The sequence below is a fragment of the Frieseomelitta varia genome, unplaced genomic scaffold (genome assembly GCF_011392965.1).
Source record: "Frieseomelitta varia isolate USP_RPSP 00005682 unplaced genomic scaffold, Fvar_1.2 scaffold_482, whole genome shotgun sequence".
NCBI lineage: Eukaryota > Metazoa > Arthropoda > Insecta > Hymenoptera > Apidae > Frieseomelitta > Frieseomelitta varia.
The window spans coordinates 834-18,899 of record NW_025110237.1 but is presented as its reverse complement, the minus strand read 5'-3'; the positions used below and the strand labels follow the sequence as shown (position 1 = coordinate 18,899).

General features: G+C 39.9%; 1 protein-coding gene across 3 annotated transcripts in view; it reads left to right on the top strand.

Annotated features, from left to right (window-relative positions):
• The window catches only part of LOC122532902, a 53,282-nt gene extending 35,849 nt beyond the window's left edge, over positions 1–17,433 (top strand). For all 3 annotated transcript variants that reach the window (XM_043662087.1, XM_043662086.1, XM_043662088.1), the window contains 3 exons: positions 8,439–8,723; positions 13,006–14,934; positions 15,019–17,433. In XM_043662087.1, the coding sequence (XP_043518022.1) occupies positions 8,439–8,723; positions 13,006–13,335 (615 nt within the window). In that variant the 3' untranslated portion in view covers positions 13,336–14,934; positions 15,019–17,433. The remainder of the gene's footprint in view (positions 1–8,438; positions 8,724–13,005; positions 14,935–15,018) is intronic.
• The last annotated feature ends 633 nt before the right edge of the window (positions 17,434–18,066 follow it).

Here is an 18,066-nt window from a genome sequence, read left to right as displayed (position 1 = left end):
AGGAAAGCGACAAATTATTGTGTACGGTTCGGTCACTCGTTATGGTCCGCAATCAGTTGCCAGCGCAAGTGGTTAAGGATACCTACAAGTAACATCGTTTTCTGGCACCGTAGAAAATTTTATTTTATTTAAAAGTTAATGCAGCTCTAATCTGCAATATAATTTTACAATACACATAATTTAACACACTAAAATGTCAATGTATTTAATTAGAATACAGGTTATATTAGGCATAACATAGGTTATGTTGTAACATATTATATATTATATGTTATAGCGTAACATGTTGTAATAACTAAAATTATATATTCGAGTAAAACAAAGTAGGCAAAACAAACAATAAATTCATTACTTTATTATCGTACCGAGTTCAAAAGGAAAGCGACAAATTATTGTGTACGGTTCGGTCACTCGTTATGGTCCGCAATCAGTTGCCAGCGCAAGTGGTTAATACCCGCTGAGTCGAATTTCTTTTCGACTCGAATAAATCCCCGCTCGCGAGGGATCGTCTTTCGCTTGGTTGAAGAATATATACGCGACGAAAGAAGGAGGGAAACACGCGACGTCGGTTGATGAATTATGAACGTGCGTGCCGTGCCACGTGCTTCTCGAAACGCTCTCCCTCGATATTTATTCGAAACGAGGAAACGGTCTTCTCTCTCTCCATTCTTCGCATATCTCGTTCGAAGTGACTTGTAATCGAATTCCGTTTAACACGATTACGAATGCACGTTTGGCTTCATTGTTTCGGATGATTCGTTCTCGAAAAAAACTTATCTTCCGCTGGCGGTTTTTATAAATTTGTGCACGACCGGCTTGTAAAACACAAACGAAGCTTCCTTATCGTACTACGCTTTTGAAAACTGTACAAAAATATACTTTCTGACCGCGTAATACGTTTAGACACGTCGCTTATGAAAAGCACCGCGCGAGTGATATCACAATTTATCGCCAAATTAAAAATTGACACGTCGCGTAAAACAAAAAAAAAAAAAAAAAAAAATGGAGGGACGTGATTCAGAGTCTCGAGACCGTAGACACGACTCGGTCGGAATCTACGCGTTGGTACGTGCAAAATAGTACGATCACGCGACAAAATAGTAATGTCGCAGCTCGAAATTTCCGCGGATCGCGTCTGGTCGCGCGGTGACGCAGGATCGTCAATTGGCTCGCGACTTTCTCGACTTTTGGCACGTGAAATTTGGGCCGAAGTTCAAGGCGCGGGACAGTCTGTGCCGCTGCGCAAGGAACACAACACAGTTTCCTCTCTAAACATGTAATTTCACGTTACGTTATTTTCTCGTCGTTAACGTTTTCAAATTTCTGTTCGAAGTTTCAAGTAATTTTTTGGACGTCGGCCAACCTGCAACGAATCGAACGAAACGCGAAGGGGAGGGAAGTGACCGCGGCTACAAAGTGATTATACGTCTGAAAAGGGAATCGGTATCGCGAATTGCACTCTCTCGTTCCGCGTAAAATTTCCATTTCGGCGGCGATTTTTTTTTTTTTTTTTTTTTTTTTTTTAAGTTCGTTGAAACGTGCGTGCGTTCGTGGCTCGATTGTTTGCCGCAGCCCGTGAAATTGTACGCCCGTGTTCTGCTTGCCGATCGTGCGCGACAAAATCAATCGAGAGAACTCGAGTTCGCAATCGGCCGGAGAGAGTTTAGTCTCGCTAGATATTTATAAATTGTTGCGCGCTACACCGAACGTTGAACAATAGCCTTCGAGAAGCTTTTCGTCGCTATTGAATTCGTCCGCGAATAATTCCGCGTGAATTCTTTACAGAATCGCTCGCCGATTAAACTTTCAAGCCCACCGCGGCTGTCACCAGCGCTGGAAATAATTTCTGCCGTCCTGTCTTGCTGGAGAATGGGATACTGCCGGTGAGATTCGGAAAAATTCACGCGAGAATCTTCTGTGCGGCGATTTTGCGGACCGTAACGAGTGACCAAACCGTGTACAATAATTCGCCGCTTTCTTTTCGAACTGGATCGAAATTTAAATTACTGAGAAGTAATAAATTCATTATTTATTTTGCCTGTAGGTAATACTTAAATATACTTAAGAAAATATATACAGTCCCGCGACCATAAGTCACCGGACACTACGACAAAATGAGATACGGGCAATTATATTCGATGAAATAACTTATTCTATGGAACGAAATTACTACTTATTACATATGTATAATGTCTAGAATACAAATGTTAAACAGTTTATATGTCAAAAATCTTACCAAGTTGTATCTTATATCTCTGTGCAGAAGTAACCGTGGCATGCTTTCGTTTAATTTTAACAATATTTCGGAATGAATTTCTATCCACGCTTCTTCTAATTTCTTCCATAAGTCTTTCTCTTGATTTCAGACACATTTCTGAAGGCTTCTGTCATCCCAAAATACATCGATTCGAGTTTTTTAAATATATATATATATATACATATTTTCGATATACTTTGAAATATTTATTCAGACACCATATACGTAAAATATCAGTTTCGTTTTCAAGTATTATTATAAAATACAGTAAATAAAGTAATACAGTAATACAGTAATATAGTAAAATACAGTAAATATAACAAGATTGTATAATAAAATTAATCCAGAAAGGTATATCTGTGTTCTAGTATAACTATTTAGCTGAAAATAAGCAAGTGTCCGGTAACTTATGGACGAAAGTGTATTATATATATATATATATATTTTATATATTTATTAATTATATGTATATTTATATATTATTTATATTTATATTATATATTTATTTATATATTATGTTATTAATTATATATATATATTTTATATTAAATAAGATATGTAGGAAAAATTGCACAATATTTTTCTTTCACCGACTAGAACTACCGACGACTAAAATTTAATAAAAACTTTCGTGAGAAACGTTGCAATTTTGGGGATGACAAAAAATTCTTGACGTGCGTGCACGTCGTTCCAGCGCAAGAGGTTAAAGGAGCAAAGAAAAAAATCGAATTTCTATCGAATTCAGATCGATGTCGATCGAAAGCATTGTATACTCTTGGTTGTATTGTTCGAAAAATCTTCGACGTGGCAATTCTTCTTATGCGAGAGAAAAAGAGCGAATCTCGATCGAGAGCGTTCTCGATACGTGGAAATACGGCCGCGGGTATATTGTTCGGGCCGCGATTTTCCACCGTGGAAAATTGCCGCGTGAAATCGAACATCGATAACGAGCGAATTCGACATCGGTCGGCGCGGAAAAAGGATTAATCGTGGCTTCGGCCAAAAGAGAAAACGCGCGAGATTTTTTGCTTGTACTCTGTTTCTCTCCCTCCCTTTCTCTCTCTCTTTCTGCTGACGCTCGTTGCTTCAGCCGAGTTTTGCTGGCGTTCGTTACGACCCGAGGTCGATTAAATTAATAAACGGAAAAAAAAACCTCGCGCGGCGAATTAACGCCGGGCGTTATTTAAAAAAAAGGGCGGGAAAAATACGGAACGTTGGAAGCGCGCGATTAAACCAGGAAAACGCGAATTAATGCCGAGAGAAAGGGGGAACGTGCAGGTCGAGTCGTATGGTTTTTTTTTAATTGACAACGAACGAAGTAATTATCTATTTTTTTTTTTTTTTTCGTTTATTTAATCTTGAAGAAATGAAATTAACAGATCCAGAGGGGTGTACGTATAAAAATACATGATGTGATATACGAGCGAAGACACGAATTACAGAATAAGCGACATTTTCACACACATTCCAGAAAACGGAACATTACGGCTCTCGCGAGAGATGAGCTTCCAGAAATCGCTTCTAAAAAAAAAAAAAAAAAAAAAAAAATGGCAACGTGCAGCAATATTGAAGAGTCGTAGGACGAAAGATAACATGCACATATTGTTAACGAAATTTGATAGAAACGTGAAATCGTCAATGGCCCTACGACTCTTCAGCGAGCTATTCATTTTCAAAATGGCGATTATTCTGTCCTGATGGCAGAAGAATCAGAAAAATGACGAGCATCCGAGATAATGGATATATAAATCTTCCCGACAGTTAGCATCGATCTTTCCAAGCCCGTTGAAACGCAAGTTTCCCGATTTAAAAAAATTGAAAGTGGCGCGTGCCACTTTCGAAATAAACGGCTCGCTGAATTGGCGGTGTATCGGTCGAGTTCGCGTGGCAGCGTACATTAGGCAGGTTGTAATCGCTATCGATAAACAGATGAGATTCCTTTCTAGCTGACGCAGTGAGAGAGGAATGTACAGTGTCAACCTCCTTTCGATATAACTCGCACCGTGTTGTACCGAAACTTGGAATACTTAGAAACATCGTGATGGAAATATTCGGCCCAACACGAGCGTTGTCCAGGTTCATTCGAACAAATTAAAATTGCTATATTGTAAAAAAGTTTTGCAGGACTTTTGTGTTCTTAGACGGTTGACTGTACACGCTACTTATAATCAAGATTTTGTCATTCGTTTGAATGTTTTTTTAACACTAGAACTACCAAAAGTGGTCAAAATGTGGTCAATTTATAATGTTTGTTAGAAATCTTATAAGCATAAAACAGTGTATTTAAATAATTTTTCGTAAAATATATAAGTAAAAGTTTATAATATAAATAATATAATATAATATAATGTAATATAATATAATATAATATAATATATTATAATATAAATAAAAGTTTATGTACTCTCCATCATATTATAAAGTTCTTCTATCTTTTTTTTGGACTTCAGTATCTCCGATGTCGAACAAATTTTATGTTTCAATTGTCGATAGTTCTAGTATTAAAGATATTGCAGAATTTGTTATAGAAAGTTATTTCGCATAATCGCAATTTATCTTGACGTACAATGATTTCTTAAGGACTATTGAATTATTAATTTGCTCTGTCATTATTTTTTTTATTAATTTTGTTTATAAGTATCGTGTTCATACATATTTCGCAGTATAAATATAAGAGTATGAAAATTATTTTCGTTCAGTTTGAAACTAAAATTCGTATGTCAAGAGATTAACATACCCCTCTTTTTCCACTCTTTACTGAGAACTGTCTGTAAACAGGATTATAAACGGCGTTCGGTGTCTTTCCATTAACACAATGTTATACTAATAGCAAAATAATAACAAGGAAGCGACAGTTCGGTCATAAGTGTCGGTTCGAAGATCCAAATTTATGCGGAGTCCACACCGAGAACAATCCGCGAGATGCCCTTTTCTAATTATAATAAAAATTACATCGCATTCACGCAACTCACTGACAATTCCAAGCTTGTTCGTCGAGCTGTCCAGTGATCGTGGAATTCAGAACGATCGCGCAATGTTACTAACAATAAGTAAGACCCTGAATATATTTGCACACGCTTCAAATTTGCAAACAGATTTTTTGAAACTACAAACGTGAGCAATTTGCATTCGCTGATACCTGATCGCAGTTCGCCAATCACGCAATGTTACTAAGTAGGGATCTCAATATATTTGCGCATGCTTCAAATTTGCAAACAGATTTTATTGAAATTTCAAACGTCGATAATTCTAGTTCAAAAGTACTGATACCTAATCGCCAATCGCGCAATGTTACTAAGCACGGACCTTAATATATTTGCCGACGTTTTAAATTTGCAAACAGATTTTATTGAAATTTCAAACGTCGACAATTCTAGTTGACAATCACTGATATCTAATCGCAATGTTACTAAGTAGGGATCTCAATATATTTGCGCACGCTTCGAATTTGCAAACAGATTTTATTGAAATTTCAAACGTCGATAATTCTAGTTCAAAAGTACTGATACCTAATCGCCAATCGCGCAATGTTACTAAGCACGGACCTTAATATATTTGCAGACGTTTTAAATTTGCAAATAGATTTTATTGAAATTTCAAACGTCGACAATTCTAGTTGACAATCACTGATATCTAATCGCCAATCACGCAATGTTACTAAGTAGGGATCTCAATATATTTGCACACGCTTTAAATTTGCAAACAGATTTTATTGAAATTTCAAACGTCGACAATTCTAGTTCAAAAGTACTGATACCTAATCGCCAATCGCGCAATATTACTAAGCACGGACCTTAATATATTTGCACACGCTTTAAATTTGCGAACAGATTTTATTGAAATTTCAGACGTCGACAATTCTAGTTGACAATCACTGATACCTAATCGCAGTTCGCCAATTACACAACGTTACTAAACTCTCTATAGATTCTAAATACGTTCAAACACATTTTTCTCAAACGTTTACAATTGAAACCAGCTCGCTGTTATTTGATCGCAGTTCATCAACAGTGTGAACGCGGCATTACGTTCTGGTAGCAGGCACACAACAGAGACACGCGTCTCGCCGATCTTTCGTAAATCCACCAGTGATTCTTCGTACCATCGTAGACACGTCGTTTAAATAATGGATGATTGGATCGTTGATCGAGGAAAATTAACTCCTCTCCTGAGATATGCCGAAGATAGGGAGAAAGTCCATCGGTATCTTAACAGGTTCTCTCATAATTGTGTTTTTCCTTTTCAACGATTCCAAGGCGAGAAAAAGGCCTAAAAGAAACCTGAGGTCGCCGTAATCTATTTATCAATGGCGGAAGGATAAATTTTTCTTAATCCGAGTCAAGGCATCGAGGACTTTGTCGTAATTTATTTCGTTCGACAGCAGATCAATCGAATGTCGATGATCCGGTAGAACTCGTAGACTCGTTCGGACCTTTAGAAATGAAATTATCGAACTCCTTGGAAACTCTTCATAAGCTTTGCATTCATAGAGTTTTCTAAGTTTGTACCAAGATTAATCGGTAGTTTTCTATTGACTGTTTCTCGATAGTTACAACAACTGTGGATGTTAATAGATGTCGTCGAAGAACATAAATTGTCAATGTCAGTGATCTCCTTATTTCCATGTGAATTTTCATAGTCCCTCTTGTCGAAATTTTTTAAATAAAAAAAAAAAATATAAAAAAAACCTTTGCTTGCATTCTACTCGAGGAATTAACGATGATGTTGCGACAAATCTTCTTGGTTAGCAGTTGACAATGAAACTTGGCAGATGTGGGAGAAAATTCCACGGAAATCGAACAAGTAACTGGATCTTCTTTGCAAGTTGAAGACTTGAAAGCAGACACCTCGATCCGATCGTTGTGATACGATTTTGCTTTTCTTCTTCCTTCTCTCTCTCTTTTTTTTCCTTTCTCTTCTTCATATGAACAGATCTTCTTATCAATGCAATATTTTCTACGAAGGCGAGGCAAATTGCTTGACCGAGGATCGTTTTCCCAAACGTTCGTCGAGATTTCCCAAGTTTTATCGAGGATCCGGTTTGGGGTCGTAAAAGCTGAGCAGCGACGACTCGCGCACTTGCGCGTATATTTCTACGTAAATTGCAAAATTTATCGAACGTACGTTGAATTGTAAAATGTGAAATGTAAAAAACGGCTGGTTTTCAATATTTCAAGTGCGAGGAACGAGGATGTAAACGCTTTTCTCGCGAAAATTCGGCGAGTTTCGGATGGAGTCGCGCGGAATACCACCAAAATTCATCGTGTTCGGTGAAAATTCGACTTAACAATTCCCTTCGCTTCGCAAAAAATTTCGCCGATCGCCGATCCGCGAACGATCGTCCGTTTTACGATCGTTCGTGTCGGTTGGAAATTTTCAATCCCGGCGAGAGGTAAATCGGTAACCGGTTCCCTGAAAATTTCACTGGCGATCGCGTCCGATGCGCCTCGTGTTCGACTCGGATTGCGCGTTCGTGTTCGTTTCTTATTCCACGGCTACGACCGTGTGCCGATCGTAAAACGACGTTGGAAGACGCTCGAACGGAAGACGCTCCGTGCGCGCGTGCGCGATTGGCGTGAGACGTGGAAAATTTCGCAACAATTTCGAGAAGAAATTAAGGGAAACGAAGGTCTCTTGCTAACAAGAAAAGAAATTTCCTCGACAATTACAAATTCGAATTTACATAATTGAAACGATTTGAATCAAACGACCGGTCTGAGTTCGAGGTTTCCAAGTTTCAACGCTCGTTTAACTCTCTCGCCGAAAGGAACGAGAGAAACGTAAGTCTATTCTCCTCGTTATCTTCAAAGTCCAATCAAAATTTGGCGCACTTTTCCCTGTTTCTTTGTGTCAATTGGACAGTTTGCGTTTCTTAAAAGAAAATGTGCAAAAATGTAAACGAGAGAAACGTAAGTCTATTCTCCTCGTTATCCTCAAAGTCCAATCAAAATATGGCGCACTTTTTCCTGTTTCTTTGTGTTGAATGGACAGTTTGCGTTTAAAAAAAAAAAAAAAAAAAAAAAAAAAAAAAAAAAAAAAAAATGTGCAAAAATGTAACGTCTCGCGACCGGTCGTTTGACAATTTCAGATTTCAGTCTCTCTCGGAGAGAAGATAAGATACTCGTCTATCTAGGGGGGAGGAGTAGAACGTTGACTAACGGAGAACGTTGTATCTATGTAGATGCTGTCGATGAGCCCAGGAATGGAGGTGAGAAGCAGCAGTCATGGTGGCCTCGGTGGTGGTGATCCGAGCGGCGGAGGCGTAGCCGAGGTGAACGGCAACGGAGACGCAGCCACCGACGGGATTCAGGAAGTGATGGTGGCCGCGGCGAGGGACCGGGCGATACGAGCCGGAAGTGTCCGGCAGGATCTCGCCCTCGACCTACCACCGCGGCTGCAGCTCCCCGATGGCGAGGAACGTCCATACGGTGCACACACTACCTTCCATCTTCGCGATCCTGAACAGGTGAGCTCTCCACTCTCTTCCAATATTTAACAGGTCTCTCTCTCTCTCTTTCTCTCTATTATTTTCGTTCCTCCGAGTCTAGGTGGTTAGTTTCGACCGAGAGGCTAGACTAAACTCCTCTCTCTCTCTCTCTTTCTTCTATTTATCTTTCTCTCTTCGTAGCTCGATGGCAAGTTTGCATCGTTCTATTTGCATTTCCTGAGCATTTCCGTGGGAATAGTTGGCTGATTTAGGCGATGGTTTAAGAGGAATCGTGCGTCTAATTTCGGAGAATGTTTCAACTCGTTCGCCAATTTGTAACGTGTAAATTTTCTATTTTATACGGTTCAATTGAAATTGAACAATTGATTAGACGGTCGCAGGAAATTTCGATTTTATACAAACTGCAAACAAGTGGCAATTGTACGTAATTGTAAGGAATTTTGGTCTTGAGAAAGACCAAAAGACTTGAACGAGTTTTGTTAATCGGACGCGAAGTTTACGAATGGAAATCTGATACAGATGCGTAAATGAAAGTTACAACAAGGTTCAGGTCGAGCGCGAATTCGAGAAATAAAAGACTAGTTAGCGAAAATTACTACGAGCTACAGTCTGAACTACGATGAGTCCTAAAATAGTGAAACGTGTGAAACTTTTTTTTCTTTTTTTTCTTTCGCGCGATCTTCGTCCGTTACGATGCAAATTGGAACACGTTTCCTCTATCAAATTGCAAAAACGTAATGACGCAGATTGCCATTGGAAGGGGAAACCTGTTTCCCCGACATGCAAACACCGTCGCGCCGTTTTATTCGCGAAAATAACTTCTTGTATTTCTCGAACAGATCGTACAAATACAAGACTGGCTCGTAAAAGTTGTTCGGGCCCAGACGAAACGAAATGAAAACCTGAAAATCCATCTCGTCCGATCCAACTATAATTTTTTTCAGTCGAGAAAATGACGCGACAAACCTAAGTTATTTACGATTACGAGAAACATCGGTGATCGACTAATTGCTAATTACCGTGCGTGTGTATGTACGTTTTACTAACACCTACGTTTGCATCTACGATCTCTTGTAACGAAAGAAGCGAAAACTCGATGAAGAAGGGTGCAAGCATCGGCACGAGTCGCGTTCCACGCGAGCCAGCCAAGACGATAAGGGAAAGAGGGAAGGAGGGGAACAACGTTACCGAATAAAAGCGGAGATTTTTATCGTGGAGGGCACGGGACCGTGGAAAATTTACCCCGTTTTTACACGCGTTATTACTCGCGCGTAGCGTGGTTCGCGCCGCTCGAAAACGCGCTTATTAGCGGGGCCGGCTAATCGAGCCGCACACGTTCGATAAATGAAAACGGCGCCGGTTGGCGAAACGTCTGGATTCAGCCGGTCGGCTAATCGGCTAAAATTGCATCCCCTCTCCCTCCCTCCCCCCCCCCCCACTCTCTGCCGTTTAATGCCATTAATATGCCGATATTAAACTGCCGCCAGACGCGTAGAACGGTGAATGATGTCGCGTTGGAAAGGTTCGCGCCGATCGAGAAACTGCGGTGTCTTCTCTCGGATTGTCGTCGAGTGTTCAATTTTTTAGTCGAACTTCGACTCGGTGGATCCCGAACGATTGAAGAAAATTGAAGAAAGATTTGATAATTCGAGTAGGAACGAATTGTACAACAGGAGGAATTCATGGTGGCCCTGAAAATCTGATACACTTGAATGCTGGACTAGGAAATAGATCTGAAATGAAGGTAATTAACAAGAATCTAAAAGTGAAAACTGTATAGAACAGAGTTCTTTCTGAATATGTTAACAATTGCCTTGTAGCATCAGTTTCATTTTCAAGAAGCCTCGGATGAAAAACATTTTCTCATCGTCTCACGTGCCACAGAACACTCTGCATTTTTGACAAGGATATAAACACGACTTGCCAATTTTAAGTCTCGATTTTAAAGTCTGGCCTTTGCCACTCTAAAAATCTAAGAAAACGATGCTGCAATAGATAAAGTTCTTTCAGAAACGCGTTCATCTAGATTTGAAATGAGTCAGCGAGGAAAATTTGGAATCGGAGCCTCGATAAAAAGGGGTTGAAAGAGTCGGGATATCTTCGATGAAAGGAGAGTGAGGGGCAGTCTTATGCAATTTTCGCCGAAGATCGCGCGTCCGCCGAGCTACGAAGAAGGCGACAACCGGAGGATCGAGTTCTACCCTCGCTTCGAGGCTTCTGAATGCTGAGGCGCGCAATCGAGCCGAAATACGCGCGCCCTCGGCGCTGCCCGAGGGTCACGGGTTAGAATTTCAGTAATTCTACGCCCTTACACGTGTATACCTACGTCGCCATCCTCTCTCTTTCTCTCTCGCTCTCTCTTACTCTTTCTCCGTTTACTACCTCTTGCGTAATAATTTCTGAGATATTAGTTAATTTATATTGAATACTCTGTCTTTGACTTTCGACTCGAACTTGTGGCTAAAAAAAAGTGAAATTTTCGACAGATTTTTATCGAATACTTTAATTTTGACTTGGACTTGTAGCTAAATTAATTCAGAAATTTCCTACGAATCTTTATCGAGTAGTTTAATTTTGACTTGGACTTGTAGCTAAATTAATTCAGAAATTTTCTACGGATCTTTATCGAATACTTTAATTTTGACTTGGACTTGTAGCTAAATTAATTCAGAAATTTTCTACGGATCTCTATCGAATAGTTTAATTTTGACTTGGACTTGTAGCTAAATTAATTTAGAAATTTCCTACAAATCTTTATCGAATACTTTAATTTTGACTTGGACTTGTAGCTAAATTAATTTAGAAATTTCCTACGAATTTCTATCGAATAGTTTAATTTTGACTTGGACTTGTAGCTAAATTAGTTTAGAAATTTCCTACGAATCTTTATCGAATACTTTAATTTTGACTTGGACTTGTAGCTAAATTAACTCAGAAATTTTCTACGGATCTCTATCGAACACTTTAATTTTGACTTGGACTTGTAGCTGAGTAAATTGAAAAATTTTCTTTCTTACGAATTTCTTTTCCGAAAAGAGTTATTTTGATCTTATTTTTTGAAGGATAGAAAAACGTACTGTTGCATATCTATTTAAAAATAGATAGATCGTGAATGAAATAGATAGATCGTGAACACGGTGACGAAATCGATTTTCGATTTTTCTGGACAGGATTGATGATCCAGACGACATTTGATAAAAAAATCTACTTTTTCATTTTGATAATTTTTAGATATATATTGATTCTTCTAAGTGTCCGCCAATGTCGTTGAAATGAGAAAATTAATATAAACATGATAATAATTTTCGCTGAAACAGGCACATAAAGTGAGGCAAAAGTCTCGATTCTCATCGAATAATTTCTTCCTCTTTAAAATGTTCACGCAACTGCGTTTAATTTTTTATCCTGAATCTTTTTCCACGATGAAATATTCTGCCGTTAGCGATTCGTTTCGCGAATCTGATTTCAAGCAAGAGAACGATTGAGAACCTCTTACAGAAAAAGGGAGAAGTTTGTTGATCTATCCTTGAATATGTTCAGACCAGAGCCAAGAACTCGTGCACACGTTTTTTCATATTGACAAAAAGTCCCAAGCCGAGGAAACTAACAATTTCTTGCTCGTTTACCGTGAATCTTCATCGCTCAGTCAGTCTCAGCTTATTTTGACTGTTGTCCTCAGAAAATTCTCGAAAATCGGTTCACTCATCGGTGGGGGTAAAAAGGGGCGGTGAATCGCCTCGTGTTCGAAAACAATTGGTCGGCCAACTTGTATAAATAACAGGGACACACGGGCGGAAAGAACATTCTCGTTTTCACGCCGTTGGTGAATTATTGTTGTTGTGGTTATTTAAGAACATCGGATAACCTAGGCACTTGAAATAACGACTATGGCTAGTCTAAGAATTAAGAAACGGGGTGGTGGTGGGAGGTAAGGAAACATTGTATTCCCTCATAGATAATTCTTCTTTAATCATCATACAAATTTCGAATCTGAACTCACGGGCAGCCATGAGGCACGCACTTTTATTTTATCGTTTAATTTTTTTCGTTTCTTCTTTTTAATTTACGATTAACATCGCCTCTAAAAATTCGGAAATTCTTGTCAACATTCTTCGTCGGGAGATTCAGAGTTAACGAAATGTTTGTTAATGCTCCGAATGAAAGTATCAATCAAATTCAAATTTCAACGAATATAACTATAATAAGTATCAATCAATCGATTCTTCTCGGAGAAGAGCTGTCCGAAATAATTGAATCGTGATCGAACGAAAACTGAAGTGAAAACATTGTGTGTTTGCAGGAGAGCGAGATATACCAAAAGTGTGTTCGACCGCCACCAAACCGCACCGTATTCGACAGTGAGAGCCCACCGCCATATCGGAGCCAGTCGGCGTTGCTGGACGCCCCGGAACGACTGGTCCGATGCCACAGCGCGGGAAGCTCATTGCTGAGGGTATTCCGCAAGTTTCCAAGTCCGGGTAACTCGACACCGGCCGTAGTGGTGCCGCCCAGGAGGCCCACTTTGTCGAGTTACTCGGAATCCAGTAGTAACCTCAGCAATTTGTCGAGCCTTACTGTGGTAGCGTGCGAAGCTGACGAAGGTCAACAGCGTCAGCGGCAGCATGTTTGATCCCTAAAAGGATTGAGCAAGACTTTCCCGGCCATTGAGTGGACTGCCCCGAAACCAATGGTGTGAGTTCCTCTGGGATGTGAAGTATCTTAAAAACATCAATTAAAGAACTTCAGACGAGTGGACTGCCCCGAAACCAATGGTGTGAGTTCCTGTGTGGAACATTGAGTATCTTGAAAACATATGCAATTAAAGTAAAACTTTTAAAGAACAATTGAAGTAGTAGAATAAAAAAGGAAACTTCAGACGAGTGGACTGCCCCGAAACCAGCGGTGTGAGTTCCTGTATGGAACACTGAGTATCTCGAAAACGTATATCATGAAAGAACTTTTAAAGTTCATGAAGTAGTAGAATAAAAAAGGAAACTTCAGACGAACGGACTGCCCCGAAACCAGCGGTGTGAGTTCCTGTATGGAACATTGAGTATCTCGAAAACATATATCGTTAAACAACTTTTAAAAAACAGTTGATGAAGTACAATAAAAAAGAAAACTTCAGATCGAGTGGACTGCCCCAAAACAAGCAGCGTGAGTTCCGGTATGGGATAGCGACAGTTTCTTGAAATCATTTATTATCTTTCTCTTTTAAAAAAAACAGCAATGATTGAGCAAAACGAAGGAATGAAAAAGAAAACTTCAAACCATCAAGTGGACTGCCCCAAAACAAGCAGCGTGAGTTCCGGTATGGGATAGCGGCAAGTTTCTTGAAATGATGTATTATTTCCTTCCTTCAAGAACAGTTGATTTAACAAAAAAGGAAAATTAAAAGAATGAAAAAGAAAACTTCAGATCAAGTGGACTGCCCCAAAACAGGCAGCGTGAGTTCCGGTATGGGATAGCGACAGTTTCTTGAAATCATTTATTATCTTTCTCTTTTAAAAAAAACAGTTGATTGAGCAAAACGAAGGAATGAAAAAGAAAACTTCAAACCATCAAGTGGACTGCCCCAAAACAAGCAGCGTGAGTTCCGGTATGGGATAGCGGCAAGTTTCTTGAAATGATGTATTATTTCCTTCCTTCAAGAACAGTTGATTTAACAAAAAAGGAAAATAAAAAGAGTAAAAAAGAAAACTTCAGACCATCGAGTGGACTGCCCCGAAACCAGCGGTGTGAGTTGCGGAGATGGAACAGCGACAGGTCTCTAACAATGATTTGTCATTCCTTTTGTAAGAACAGTCAAAAGAAGAAAACCTCAGGGGGAAAAAAAAATGGGAGAAAAGCTTCAGCCAACACAACATTGATTTCCAACATTCTGATGCAAAGGGAAAAATATGGGGCGAGTAGACGACACCAGGCAGAAGGAACATCGCTAGCAGCGGAGTCGTCGATGCTCTAGTCGTCAAGGGATCCCTTGACACCGAAGTCACGAGGACGAGGGACTTCGGTTCACCAAGCTCACGACTTGTCCTGTGTTCACAATCTAACACGGGCACGACTGAAAATCTCGACAGCGAAACATCATCTGAAAAAGAAGCAGTTCATTGTTACGATCTCTTTTTCTAATCTCTACCGTTGCCAGCAGATGCAAGTCTAATTGACCTGGGTTTTTGTTGCTTTTTGCAAGAGCCACGAATGCCGAACAGAGTGAAGAACCGTACTGGTAAGTTGGCTCTTTTTCTAAATCCTAATTCTTATTGTCGAGTTGCCGCCGAATTTAACTTTGAACTTGATTTTTCCAATCTAGAAGAGCGAAGAGCTGTTGAGCGGAGATCTGCGTTCGTGGACCTGGGTGGCAACCATTTTAATTCAAACTGCAGCTGACGAAGATTCTCCTACGTCTTCAAATTTAACATTGGATGATTTCGCAATCTGGTTTTCTTTTCGAAAGGGCGGTTTTTCATCATGTCAAAGAAGAAAGAGAAGGGCATCCAACGGAAAACTTCAGCGACAAATGGCAATAAATGGACAATTTGGAAAAGACGCCGAGTCATTGTGACTCAGTTATTCACACTTTACAATTCAGTTATTTGAAGAAAAAGAAACGGAGAATGGATCGACGACATCAAAGGGCATCAGAGTTTGGCAGCGGATTTTGATATCAGCTTGATGTCATAGGTTTGCCAAAGGTACCTTATGAAAATCGATGCTAAAAAGACCGCCTCAGTCAGCAGAACAAGCTAAGAAGAGCTTTGGCAGCCTTTTCAAATGACAACTTCCAGGACCACGAGGAGGGGAGGAGGGGGGGGGGGTCGATTGTAGCTTCGCTAACAGCTCCCCCCAAGGAATTTCTAGTCGTCGAGGGGGCCCCGTAAAAATGAAGCCGCAGGGATGAGGAACTTCCAACTTGGTTTTTTTTTTTTTTTTTGGAAAAACCACGGAATACGGACAACTGCGTTCGTAAATTTGCATCAACCGATACTTCTCCCGAGAAGACTTTGGAATTATTACAATTCTCAGAGATGATGACGATTCATCAACATTTTAATTGAGGAAATTCACGTGAGCCGAGATGGACCATCGAGGTACTGGATGAGTGGAGAGAATAAAACAATCACCCAAACGACGAGATGAATAACAATAAGAAAAGGCCTATCAACAAAGAGGGAATAGAAGACGGTACGAAGCAGTCAACCGATATAAATTTGAAATTACGATCCTTGTACCATCTAGATAAACTAAATCCACGACAACTGGGGGAGAAGCTGATCGTCGATTAGCGTGGTGAGTCAGTGATCGGAAATAATGGACAAAAGTGCGTCCGTTTTGTTGAAAATGCAGCAACAAAATCATCGATATTTAATACTTCTGATCATCGAGTATATATATATGTAATATGTATATATATATATATATATATCTTGTTTTTTGGAAGATTTGTTTCTCTCATATTGTTAAAAAAATTATTTATTGGCGATAGTTCGCGATGTGGCGTGTTCCTGGTGGGGGGCACGCGACAGAGCGAAGGAAACGTGAAGTAAGCGGGCGAATCCGCGACACACACTCTATATAGAATAAAGTGAATGTATCTGACGTATGAACGACGAGTCAAATTGTATGCGTGTGCCATTTGTGAACGCGTCTGTGTAAAAAGAAAAATAAGAAAACGGGTCCAGGCGAGAGAGATAGAAGGATGAGCAAAGGGGGGGTTGAAAAATAGAGGGAGGAGCGGGTGGAAATATTATTGAGAGAAACGAGAAGTGCGACGAAAAGTGTGAGATGAGAAAGAGACAGAGAAAAAAGAAAAAAGGATGGTTTTCTGAATGAATGACTGCAGCGCAATTCTACGTGGCAACTTTGTAAGTATGCGCGTGTGAACAAACCGATTTCACAATTATAAAATAAGTTAATACAGAAAAATGGGAGAAAAGAACAACATGGCGAGAATGATGAAACTTTGTAAATATTAGGTTAGGTAGTTCAATATCAATATAATTACTGCGACTAAAAAAAAAAAAAAAAAGAAATAAATCTTTACACCATCGCATAAACACAGTTAGACAGGCCGTGCGAAATCGCCCTGGGACACGCGTGTTACGCTTTTCGACGTGTTGGTTCTTCTGGACGCGAATGAAAACGGCGGAAAGAAGAAAAAATGGAAAAAAGAGGAAAACTGAATCGTTCTCGAGCGTCGTGATCGATCCTTCGATTTCTGATCGAGAAGGCAAGAATACCATCGACTCATCCTCGTCGTTCCTCCAACTCTTTCTTCTTCTTTCTTCTTCTTTTTTTTTTTTTTTTAATTTTTCTTCTTCCGGAGGAGAGAAAAGAAAAACGCTTTCAGACTGTTCTCGCGAAAGAAGAGAAGAGTTTTCTTCCCTTGGCGCGAGAACAGATCGGTACTCACGTTTTAGTGATCGATATAACGAGTCGAGGAAGTCAGTGTCGCGACGTGAGGAACGAGTCGTGAGCGAAAAGGCCATGAAAGGGGGAGGGAGGAGGGGGGGGGAGGTAAAAACGATTGGAAATCGAAGGAAGCCTCGGTGCAATCGAATAATCAATCGCCGCCGCGTCTCGCCGTGTTTCGAATGGCTCGCATCATGTTTTATATTTAACGCTGCGTTTACTATTAATTCAGATATAGATAAGGCTTCAGTTTCTTTCACAGAAGAGAGAGAGAAAGAGAGAGAGAGAGAGAGAGAGAGAGAAAAGGGACGAAGATGAAAAGAAAGAAAAAAATAGAAACGAAAAAAAAAACAGGACGAGAGATCTGCCTTGACGACGAAACCGAATGTCGATGACCGGCCTCGTTTCCCTCCGTTCTCTTCGAATTACTGACCGAAAGGGTTCTTCCCGTTCGGAGATTGCCGTGGTGGTTCTGTCGAATGAAAGGGTTAGGGTTTACGATAAACTTGTTTAGATTTAAATATGTCCGACGGTGCGTTAGGTGCATCGTTGGACGTAACTATTAACCTGTTAACTGTGGCAATTGCGACTCTTAAATCTTTCGGGCGACTTTTTTTTAATTCAGATGATTTTCTTTCGCGTTCAAAGTTTGAAAATGGTAAGACTTTTCTAAACAAAGGGACATTCGACGGAAAAGGGAGCGAATTGAGCTTGGACGGTGTGCACAACAATGGCTACGACAGAAGGAGTCACGATAGAGGAGCTGAGAATCGAGATCGAAAGGCTTCCACGAGAATTAGATTTAACTTTTACGGTCGGCTCAATACGGCCTCGCTTTACTCGAAGAGAAGTCCGTCTTGCAACAAAGATGCAACGATCACGAGGCTCTCTACGAAAACACGAAACACGAGTTAAAAATCACGCACGAGGCTTTAGTAAAATTTCAAAT